Raw genomic sequence first — 12328 nt, 5'->3', positions numbered from 1 at the left:
ATCACAAGTATGCTAAAGTCCCGCTTGTAAAAAAAATAACCAACATTTTCCTAAGTACTTAGTATATATCCAACACAGGGCCATGTGCCTCCTATATGATCTCTGTCATCTCTCACTTTGACCCCAGGATGTGTGTAATACTGTTATCCTGATTCTGTAAGTGGAGCCTTTAAGGTATGGGAGTAAGCATCAAGTCCGGGCAGGGGCACAACTAGGGCATGGCAGGTATGGCAGGTGTTTCACCATCCCTGGGCGTGTGGCACCACCGAGCAGGCTCGGTTAACCTGGTGCGGCCTGTGGCGTAGGTACAGAAAACTGTGCCTAAGGCAGCACTGAAATCGCACCGCTGTCCGAACGTCTGACCCCTCTCTTTTAGATGACCTTACCATAACGTTAGCTAAAAAACAAAAGTTAAGCTCGTGCATCTTTTAAGTAACACGTTGCCGTGGTTGGGGAAGGACACTGGGCCATACTGGGTGAATAGAAACTACTCAGTGGCACCATGCACCCAGGACCAGGGTAATACCCTAGATACACCACTGAGTCCAGGGTCACAGAGATAGTGTGCAGGGGAGCTGGGACGGGCCCCGAGGCATCTGGCTCCAAGTTCACTCACAGATGTGATGCCACCTCCCCCTCCTCTCAGAAGACGTTCCAGGTGCCAAGCATCAAGAACAACTTCTTGTCATTGCCATCTTCCCTTGCCTACCCAATGAACCAGGAGTGCTTTTAGCATAACTTCTCACTGCCTTCCCCTGTCCCCTTGCTGGAGAACTTCTGCTTCCTTAGCTTCTGAGCTGCTGCATTCTCCAGGGCTCCCCCTGCTCTCTGACCCTGAGGTGGGTAGAAAGCAAGGAGCACTGTGTGTCTCACTCACTTCTGTAAGGCCAGGGCCCCGGGCAGTGTCTCACAGCTAGAAGCACCTGATCGTAGACAGGACATGTGTCCGCTGTATGTATTTGCTCACCTTAACATTCATTTTGAACTAATTTTCAAGCCAGAATTGTCATCATCTGAGTGTGTCACATGCATTCTGACTGACATCACTTAGGGTGGGTGTCTTAGTTACCTAGTGCTGCTGTAACAGAAAGAATGAAAGTAGGTGGCTTTAAAGAACAGAAATTTATTCTTTCACAGTTCTGGAGGCTAAAGGCCCAAATCGGGGTGTTAGTCATGTTGATTCCTTCCTTGGCTCTTTGGCTTGTAAATGACCCTCAGGAGACATCTATCTTTCCTCATTTGTACATGTGCATTTCTGTGTCTATGCTGCTCTTTATATAACTCAGAAATGATTAGGCGATTGATCACGTAACAGTAGATTGCCTTGTGGAAGATGATCACACTACATTGGATTCCACTGTCAGGAATAGGGGTTAGGATCCCAGCATCTATTCTGGGGAGACATAATCCGCTCCATAACAGTGGGTTACCCTCTGAGCAGCATTGTTGGGCCCAAACCCATTGCTGTCGAGTCATTGGGCATCAGGTGTTATTTGTCCATATTTGATTACATTCTAAGTGGTGGCCAGGACACAGCCCTTGGTACTTTAACAAACTTTTGTCTCAGGGCTTTCCTGTGCCCTGCACTGAAGGGGTGCAAACCTCTGTCTCCATGGTCCTTTCAATCTGCTGGAGAGGAATGTGAGCCACAGGTGATAGACTGTATCTGGTTTCCAGAAGGGTTTGTATTGTTTCAGTCAACAAATATATACTGAGCACCCACCAAGGGGTCAAAGCCTTGAGCACAGTGTCCTCACTCCTAGAGGGTAAAGTTGGCCAGGAAAGCCAGATGGTGACAAATAATCACATGACTAAATGTGAAGTTACCAATTTTTTAAGTGTTGTGAAGGAAAAGTCAAGAGTATCTGGGAAATTATGAGAAGGAGGCCTTATATTAGAGAATAAATGGAGGCTGTCCTGAGTACATAACATTTAATCAGAGACCTGAGATTGACAAGAAATCAGAGAAGATGGCATGGCCTGGTTGGGATGGAAGAGGGAAAGGAAGGCCATCTAGGTCAAGGGACCAGGAGAGACAAAGTGAGAACTTGATCATACTGGCCACACCTACCTGCCAGGGAGGCTAGAAAGTGTAGTCATAGCTTAGCTCCCTGGTTGCCCGGCTTTGACTATATTGCCATGCTTGAAGGGGCTAATGGATTTCGATGGAAGGAACTCAAGATATTTGTCAAACTGGAAGAAAGTCAGGGTGACTGGAGCCCCAGGAGCCTAAGGGAGAGCTGTAGGAGACCGAGTCAGAAAGGAGGCAGGGCTAGTCCACGCTGGACTCTGCAAGCTATGTTACCTTGTCTGGCTTTTAACCTGATTGGAGAGGAATGTGCTGGAAATCCCGGTGGCAGCCATTGGGAGACTGGATTGGTGGAGGCCCAGAGCCCAGTTAGGAGGGGTCTTAGCGTCCTAGGGCCATTGGGAGACTGGATTGGTGGAGGCCCAGAGCCCAGTTAGGAGGGGTCTTAGTGTCCCAGGGCCATTGTAACAAGGAACCACAAACCGGGGGTCTTATGTGCATGGGAATCTATTGTCTCACAGTTCGGGAGACTGGAAATCTGAAGTTAGGGTGTTGGCTGGGCCATACTGTCTTCGAAGGCTCTGGGGAGGATCCCTTCTCCTCTGTGTCAGCATCTGGTAGCTTCAGGTGTTCTTTGACTTGTAGCTGCAACTTCTTGTGGCCCTCCTTCCTCTGCATGTCTCTCTGTGTCTCTTCTTCTCTTATATAAGAACACAACTCAGATGGGATTAGGACCCATTCTGCTCTGCTATGACCTTATGTTAACTGATAACATCTCAAAGACCCTCTTTCCAAACAAGGTCAGGTTCACAGGTAGCAGGGGTTAGAGCTTCAACATAAATTTGGGGGAGGGGGTACACAATTAAATTTATAACAGAAGTTTATAGGGTAACTCTCAAGATCTTATGGAGAAGTAGAGTTTGAGTGCCAACCAGGGACACAGGAACACATCTCTCTTTTTAAATAGCACTTGTGCCCTCTTACACTATACCTTAATTGTTGATACCATTTTGCTGCCTTTCTATATAAAAAGACACGGTCTAAGTCAGTTACTTCTGTGTTCTTCTGATTTGGAAAGGATAACAACTACTTGTACAAGGATCATGAGTTCAGACTTGATCCCCAACCCCTGTTACCCAGTGCATGCTGGCCTGGGACAGAGGTTACCATGCTCAACACTGTCCCTCCTGCTCAGGCATGGCCATCACTACTCCGGAAAAGCAGGGAATGATCCATCACAGAAAGATGGTTTCCTGACCAGAATTTCCTTGGCTTCTCCCCACCCCCCACCCCAGATGTTGCTCAACATTTGCAGTGAGTCTCAGGGTCTAGAAGGACTTGTCTCAGGAACTGAGCTCCAGTCTCTATTGATTGCCACGACCTGTCTTCGGGAGCACAGCTGCTGCTTCTGGAAAGAGCCCACCTTCTGCGTGCTGAGAGCAATCTCCAAGACACAGAACCTCAGTATCATCCAGTACCTGCAGGGTATGTCCCCAGGAGACCAGGTGTGGGCCGAGGGCCACAGCAGAGCTTTCCTTGAACTCAGGCGAAGACTAGGCCCACTTCCTATGAGACCATGAGGTTGTCTCGTAGCATCAATGTAGGGTCTATACTGGGACTAGGGGAGACATGAATGAGCAGGGCTCTCATTGATGCCAAACTATGTCCTGTAGATGACCCTACACTGCATGCTCCATTCATAAAATTGCTTTTATTGTTCATCTTGATGCTTCTTTCCTTTTTCCCGTTGCTCCTGCTGTCATCTGGGCCTGCAGAGCTCAGCTCTCAGGATGACATTTGCTGTGGGGAAACCTTCTCTGATCCAAGAGTCAGCAGAAAGATGCTTGAGTTTATTCTCATTCTCTTCCTGATATGCAGCTTAAAGGGGGGTGAGAAGAAGGCTGTGCTCCACAGGGTTTTCATTGGTTGATTATGTACAGTTCTACCCTGACGCATGTGGCATTGACATGGTCAGAATTAACTCAGGGGCAACTGGTTTGGTTTGGATTTTGGAGGGGAGTGCTATCACCTCTGAGCTGAATGGGGTATATTTTCTTCTGGCAGCCATGGATTGTGTTAAGATTTCCCTCCAGAACCTCTCCAAGCTTGCAGACACGTTCCCGGCTCCAGACGTGAGCGAGGCTGTGGGGCTCATCTTGGGCTTCGTGAAGGATTCCTACCCCATCTCTTCAGCTTTGCTCCTGGAGTTCGAGAATGGGGAGGGCTACCCTCTGCTGCTCAAAGTGTTGCTTCGGTAAGTGGCTGTGCTTGGTAGGGAAGAAAACAAAGCTGCTTTGGAAGAAGACAGACAGTGATGCTTCTCAGCATATACATCTCCATAGGATGTGGCTAGGGAGACCTCTAATTGCAAAATAATTCAATGCGAGACATTGATGATTCAGTGGTTGGATTCTGGTCTCTCACGTGGGAGACTCAGGTTTGATTTCTGGCCGATGCAACTCATGCACAACTACCTCCTCTCTGTCAGTGAAGGCTTGTGTGTTGCCATGCTGATGAACAAGGTTTCAGTGGAGCCTCCAGACTAAGACGAACTAGGAAAAAGGGTCTGGTAATCTACTTCCAAAAATTAGCCATTAGAAACTCTGGGAAGCACAATGGCCCAGTTTGTAACTGATCATGGGGATGGTGCAGGAAGAGGCAGCATTTCATTCTATTGTGCATGGGGTTGCCATGAGTCTGGGCTGACTTGATGGCAGCTAACAAACTCAGTGTGCAGCCAGGTTTGGGGCCACTTTACTGGAGAATCAATATTTTGCTGAAGGGTGATGTTAGTTTTATCGAGTCCAGTTCGTGTCCTACACAGATCCCCTTGACATGTTCCATCTCCATGCTGACCAATTTGATTTCCACCAGTCAGAACCTGCATCTCTGTGTGGCAATGCTGTAACCTGCTCTGCTGGGTGCTTGGTAGGGGCTGGAGGTGCCAGGGAATTAACAACCCCCAAGAGCATCCCTCAGCCCATGATTGACAGGCGATGATGGATAAATACCCAGCAAATTTGCCCCCTGAGTGGGATAGCACTATGCTGTCTCCTAGAGTTCACCACAAGAATTATGTTCCTGTTGCCCTATGTGTACTTGCTTGATAAAGCTCCCATATTGACTTCCTTCTATTCCCTGTTTCTCATGGCCTCTCTCCTACTGTTATTTTCTGAGATCAATTCTCAAATAAATTACTCGCTGTCAAATTCTTGACTCATGGGAAACCCAAACGAGAAAGACACTTCTGCTGGGTTATTACCTTTACCCTGACTTACCATTCCATCTTCAGTTTGGGTCCCAGGATTGGATAGAACCAAGGTATGGAAAGCAAAGAAACTCCTTGATGGTCCAAACTCTTCCACCCATCTTGGGGAAGCTTCTTAAGGGCCCAGCCAAATGTAATCCCTTGGGCTTTGCTCTGTGACTATGAGAAACCCTTCATCTCACCACTACACCTCATTGATTTCAACATAGAGACATGCAGAGTCTAGAGGAGGGGACTTGGATGAGGGTCTGAAGTCCCACAGCCTCCAGAAGGATGTGATTAAGTGACAACACCCAGAGAGACTTCCTGCAAAGGAATGCTAGGAATAAAAGTTCCTGTGGATACATAAGGGCTACTGTTGTGGTTTCTAAAAGGTATCACGAGTTAGGAGTTTAGCTTCCAACCTTTTCATAGGGTACCTCTCCTCTTACCCCTTCTTCTCATGTAGTATCTTTAGAAATCTTAGGGTACCTCTCCTCTTACCCCTTCTTCTCATGTAGTATCTTTAGAAATCTTTGCCTAGAATCTTTCTTTAATGGCTGTTCAAAGACATACATAGGGCAGGAAATTGGAACAGCTGTATTTAGGATGGGAGGATCAGGACATACTTGGTTAATTCCAGCATCTTGGCCAGGTAGTGTTAAAGGGTGAGGAGCTTGATCTACGGTGGAGGAGGTAGGGCTGAGGATGTAGCTAGAGTCTGAACCTTCACAGTTGCCGACTGGCTTTGCCCGACTCTTAGATTTTCCTGTCAGTGCCTAAGTAAATGAGCAGCTGGGTCCTGGGCCTAAGTAGATGCCACTTTGGCTTTTTACAGCAGACTTATCTTCCCACGGTCTTGCCATCTATCAATCCTTTGTCCTCAGACTAGTTCCATCTTCACTGGTCTTTAATTTTATTGGGTCTCATCTTTGGTGGCCTTAATGCGTCTCTGTTGACTCAGAACACGTGTGGGTATCCATGTACTGTCAACCTGTTGGAATATCCACCTGGGGCTTCCTATTACCTTTGGAATCTTCGGGTTGGTGTCTTCCAAGATCTGCATGACATCGTGATTGAGGTTCTACCTTATCACAGTGTCGCCGTTTTAGTCAGCACTGGCCATTTTGAGAGAGAGAGAGATAGACAGACACAAGCACCCAATACTGAGTGTACACAAGGCTGTTGACTAACCTACCGCACATTTTACATTTGTCTTGGCCACAATTTCCTAGCTATTGTGATCATGGAGGACAGTGCTTTAGCAGTTTTCGACATTTCTTTGGTTAAATGGGTGATTAATTTACACCAGAAACGATCTTGTTCCTAGAAGTGTTGGGAAGGACCCATCTGAGCCCACTGGTTTTTCTTCTGCCTTAATTGAAGTCACTGAAAGCACTGACTCTTGAAATGGCAGAGCTAAAAATCATTCTTTAGAGGTCTCCTCAATGAGAAGAGTAAGGTAGCCCACATACCCATAAGTAGCTAAAAACAAAAACAGTACTCAACCTGAAAATAAACATAAAGAAGTCTGATAAAGTCCTATTTTCCTCCATGGTGTCTACTTTGTTGCCTTATAAAAGTATTACCTCTTTTGTTTTGGGGGTTCTCCAGCTCTGCTGGTACCCTGAGCATGGGCCTTTTGGACATTCGGCCCTGGAAAGTAGCCTTCCTGTAAGTAGATGCTGCAGCTTTAGATTTAAGACTGATATTTGGGAACAAAGTGATGCTCATCCAAGCACCCCCTTGCCTTTTGATGCTGAGCTGCCTCTGGGGTGAGACCTTTGGGGTCTTTCCCAGAGTCCCCAACCTGCACTGCCTTGCTTCCTATGAGGAGCACTACAGCAAACTTGGCTGCTTTGTCCAAGAAGTCCAGGGAGCTGGCCTCGTTGTCTCCACAGGTACGATGGGCTGTCCCAGAGTGAGGTGGACCCCCACCTGGAGGAGCTCTTCAGGCTGGTGATGTGGCTGACCACCTGTGGAAGGTCGGAGCTGAAGGTCTTTGACAGCATCACTTACCCACAACGTGAAGGCTTCAAGTTCCATCACGAGGCTTCTGGTAGGTCCTTCTTGGGTCTCTGATCAACCTGCAACATTTGATGCTGTGCCCTGCCTGACAAGGCCACATAGGTCTTCTCCTGAAACTTTGTACAGAAAAAAAAAAAAGAAAACATTTTGCACCTGTTAATGCTCGGTAGGGTCTGATTCCGTTGTAACATTTCGGGAGATCATGCCCAGATTAAAAACATTCTCCCCCACAGATTTTTCCAGATGCCCAACCTCAGCTTCACATAACGAGGAAGTTTCTCTTGGATGTGACTTACAGGGAACTTTAAGTCAAAGATAATAAACTCAAGTAACAGAGGCCTCTGATCTCCACCCACCCACCACTTCCTCTTGTATGGATTACCGTGTAGCATTTGCTTACTTGATGGGGACAGATGACCTTGACATAGCCACCGAGGGTCAGAGTCACTGCCTTCTCAGAGCTTTGAGATATTGATTATTGATCGATTGAGTTCCTCAATCACATGCCTGGATGCTTTCTGAGGCTCAGTAAACGCATTGGGCACAGTGAGGTGTGGAGGGCCCACTCTGCTGGGTTAGTTAGGAAGCCCTTCCAGAGAAAACTGTATCTATTCAACAGCTTTTCTAGAAACAAAACTGACTTTTCTTAGTAATTTTTAACATCATTTGATTATTAATTGATTGAAAACAATCCTCTAGCCCAACACTGTCTAATGAAAATATAATGTCAGCCTCATATACAATTAAAAAAAAATATCCGATTGAGATTTTGGTGAAAGTTTACATAGCGAGTTAGGTTCCCACTGGAAAATTTCCACACAAATTTTTCAGTGATATTAGTTACATTTATCACAACGTGTCAACATTCTCTTTAATTGTGTTGTTTGTTCCATTTTCAGTACTCTAGTTTCCCTGCCCCCTTATCTTACCATCTTTGCTTTTGAGTAACTGCTGACCTGTTAGTCTCATACTGATGGTTTTTAAGTAGTGCACTGATCTTATGGGTATTATCCTTTATTTTGTGTGCCAATCTGCTAGTTCACTAAAAGGGGATCTCAGGGTTAGGCTCAGTTCTAGAATATCTCAGGGTGATAGTATCAGGGAGTCCTCTGTTCTCTACTGTTCTAGGTTGTCTGGCTTTTTTTTTTTAAATAAGAATTTTAGTTCTACTCCACATATTTCTCTCATTCTCTCCGGGACCATCTATTGTGTCTGTAGTCAGAACAGTCAGTGGTGGTAGCTGGGCACCATTGGGTTCTTGTCTCAGGTTGTAGCTCCTGTAGACTTGTTTCTTCTCTGAGCTTGTGCTTACTTTCTTCCTTTTTTGCTGCTGGTGAGTGGAGACCTGCAGTTGTGTCTTAGATGGCTGCTCGTAAGCTTTTCTGGCCCCAGACGCTACTCACCTCACTAGGATGCAGGTCATGGTCTTTGTGAACTATGTTACGCCAATTGACTGAGTTGTTGCACGAGACCATGGTCCTAAGCTTTCAAACCCAGAAAATCAATCTTGGAAGGTGTTTGGTTACATCTGTGGAGTATCCATATTTGTATCTTCAATGAATATATGTGTCTGCACCCACATATTAGTATTTACACGTACTTCTATCTGTTTGCACCTATATACACACCTGTACCTACCCGTATACCAATATGCCTATCCGCATCCATATGTGCTCAAACACTCATTTTTACTTTGGTTGTGCTGTGCTCAATACATCCATATTTGGTGTCACTCTTCTCATCACCAAAACAAAAACAAAACAAGTCTCTATGATCTAAAGCACACTTTCCCCTCCCCATCTCCCTGGTAACCACCAATGAACATTGGTCTCCATATATCTATTCTTGTCTCCTTATAAAAGAGGTATCATACAATATTTGTCCTTACATGCTTGACTTATTTCACTTAGCATTATACCCTCCATGTCCATTCATGTTATGTTTCGTGGACTCATCATCGTTCTTTATGATTGCATAGTATTCCACCGTATGTTTGTACGACAATTTGCTTATCCATTCATTCATTGATGGGCACTTCAGTTGTTTCCATTCATTCGCTATTGTGAATAAAACAGCAATGAACATAGGTGTGTATATGTCTGTTTGTGTCATTATTTTTAGGTTTCTAGGGATATCATTGCTGATGTCAGATGGCTAGTGGCTGAAAGCACAGAATACCAGAAAGATGTTTACCTGTGTTTTATTGACTGTGCAAAGGTATTCAACTATGCGGATCATAACAAATTATGGATAACATTGCAAGAATGGGGATTCCAGAACACTTAATTGTGCTCATGAGGAGCCCGTACTTAGATCAGGAGGCAGACATTTGAACAGAAAAAGGGGATACTGTGGTTTAAAGTCAGGAAGGATGGGCATCATGGTTGTATCCTTTCATCATATTTATTCAATCTGTATGCTGAGCAAATAACACGAGAAGCTGGACTATATGAAGAATTCGGCAACAGGGTTGGAGGAAGACTCATTAGCAACCTGTGGGATGCAGATGATACAACCTTTTCTTGCTGGAAGTGAAGAGGACTTGAAGAACTTGCTGATGAAGATCAAAGACCACAGCCTTTATTATGGATTACACCTCAACATAAAGAGAACAAGCATCTTCACAACTGGACCAATAAGCAACATCATTATAAATGGAGAAAAGATTGACATTGTAAAGGATTTCATTTTACTTGAGTCCACAATCAACACCCATGGAAGCAGAAGTCAAGAATCAAACAACGCACTGCACTGGGCAAATCTGCTGCAAAAGATGTCTTTAAAACTGTTAAAAAGCTAAGATGTCACTCTAAGGACTAAGGTGCGTCTGATCCAAGCTATGGTGTTTTCAATTGCCTCATATGGATGTCAAAGCTGGACAATGGATAAGGAAGACTGAAGAAGAATTGATACCTTTGAATTATGGTGTTGCTGAAGAGTACTGAACATACCATGGTCTACCAGAAGAATTAACAAATCTGTCTTGGAAGAAATACAGCCAGAATGTTAATTAGAAGTGAGGATGACGACACTTCGTCTCACATACTTTGGACATGTTATCAGGAGGGACCAGTCCATGGAGAAGGATATCATGCTTGATAGAGTAGAGGGTCAGCAAAAAAGAGGAAGGCCCTCAACAAGATGGACTGACACAGTGGCTGCAACAAGGGGCTCAAGCATAACAATTGTAAGGATGGCGCAGAACTGGGCAGTGTTTTGTTCTGCTGTGCATAGGGTTGCTATGAGTCCGAACCAACTCTACAGCACCAAACAACAACAACAACAAGGGTACATACCTAGGAGTGGGATTGCTGGGTCGTAAGGTAGTTCTGTTTCTAGTTTTTTGAGAAAGCGCCATACTGTTTTTCATAGTGGCTGTATCATTTTACAGTCCCACTAGCAATGGATGAAGATTCTGATCTCCCCACATCCTCACCAACATTTGTTGTCATCTGTTTTTTAAACCAGTGCTCCTTTAGCTGGTGTAAGATGGTATCTCCTTGTAGTTTTGATTTGCATCTCTCTAATGGTTTTTTTTTTAATGGCTAATGATCACAAACATCTTTTCATATGTTTGTTGGCTGCTTGGATATCCTCTTTGGTGAAGATTCTGTTCACGATCTTTGTGCATTTTGTGGTTGGGCTTTCTCGTTGTTGTTGTTGCAATTTTCTATAGATTTTAGAGGTTAGATCTTTATTGGATAAGTCGTTTCCAAAGATTTTTCCCCCAGTCTGTAGGTTGTCTTACTTAGTTTTTTAATAAAGTCTTTCGATGAACCTAAGTTTTCAATTTTTATGAGGTCCCATCTATCTGTTTTGTCTTCTTCTATTTTTTTTTTTTTTATTTGTGGATTTGTTATCCTATCTTTTTTTTACAAAAGATTAGGTCTCAGAGTTTTCTCCCAGAAATTTTATAGTGTTAGGTTTAATGTTTTGGTCTTTGATCCATTTTGAGTTGGTTATTGTGTAGGGTGTGAGGTATGGGTCCTGTTTAATTTTTCTGCAGCTGTTATCCGGTTTTGCCAGCCACATTTATTGAAGAGGCTGTTTCTGTCCTACTGAATGGACTTTGACCCCTTGCTGAAGATCAGTTGTCCGTAGATGGCTGGGTTTAACACTGAGTTTTCAATTCTATTGCACCGGTCTATGTGTCTGTCACTGACACTATATCAGGCTATTTTGATTACAGTGGCTGTATGGTATGTCTTGACATCAGGGAGTGTGAGGCCTCCTGCTTTGTTCTTTTTCTTCAATATTGCTTTGGCTAATTGGAGTTTCTTTCCTTTCCATGTGTAGTTGGTCATTAGTTTTTCCATCTCAGTAAAGTATGTCGTTGAGATTTGTATCAGCATTGAATTGTATCTGTAGATCGCTTTAGATAGAACTGACATTCTCACTATATTAAACCTTCAATCCGTGAGCATGGGGTGTCTTTCCATTTCTGTAGGTCTCTTTTATTCTCTTGTAGTGGTGTTTCATAATTTTCATTGTATGTCTTTTATGTCCCTGGTTAGGTTTATTCTTAGGTATTTTATCATCTTGGGAGCTATTGTAAATGGTATTGTTTTCTTAATTTCTTTTTTGGAGTAGTCTTTGTTAGCATAGAGGAACCCAACTGATTTTTTGTGTTGATCTTGTACCCTGTAACATTGCTAAGTTATTCTATTAGTTCCAGCAGGTTTCTTGTGTAATCTTTATGGTATTGCATGTATACAGTCATGTCATCTGCACATAGGGATAGTTTTACTTCTTCCTTTTCAATTAGGATACATTTATTTCTCTTTCTTGTCTTACTGCTCTGGCTAGGACTTACAGGACAATGTTTAATAAGAGTGGTGATAATGAGCGTCCTTGTCTCAGTGCCATTCTCAAAGGGAAGCCTCTCAGCCTTTCTCCGTTGAATATAATGTTGGATGTTGGTTTTGCATATATTCCCTTAATTATGTTGAGAAACTTCCCTTCTATTCCTATTTTGCTGAGAGTTTTCGTAAGGAAAGGGTGTGGAATTTTTTTTGAATGCCTTT

General features: G+C 44.1%; 1 protein-coding gene across 20 annotated transcripts in view; it reads left to right on the top strand.

The window, feature by feature from the left end:
* The window catches only part of WDFY4 (WDFY family member 4), a 415213-nt gene that overhangs the window by 44186 nt on the left and 358699 nt on the right, over nt 1–12328 (top strand). For 18 of the 20 annotated variants that reach the window (XR_010318150.1, XR_010318152.1, XR_010318151.1 and 15 more), the window contains 3 exons: nt 3325–3514; nt 4094–4283; nt 7178–7335. Coding sequence is in view for 17 of the 20 variants with exons in the window: in XM_064269858.1 (XP_064125928.1) it covers nt 3325–3514; nt 4094–4283; nt 7178–7335 (538 nt within the window). In the remaining 3 variants the exon portion in view is untranslated. Of the gene's footprint in view, nt 1–3324; nt 3515–4093; nt 4284–7177; nt 7336–12328 lie in introns of those variants that run through there. The other 2 variants (XM_064269859.1, XM_064269860.1) reach the window with 2 other exon arrangements.

Source organism: Loxodonta africana, chromosome 16, assembly GCF_030014295.1.
Source record: "Loxodonta africana isolate mLoxAfr1 chromosome 16, mLoxAfr1.hap2, whole genome shotgun sequence".
Taxonomy (NCBI): Eukaryota; Metazoa; Chordata; class Mammalia; order Proboscidea; family Elephantidae; genus Loxodonta; species Loxodonta africana.
Note: the sequence above shows the minus strand (reverse complement) of the source record. Positions and strands in the feature narration are given on the sequence as shown.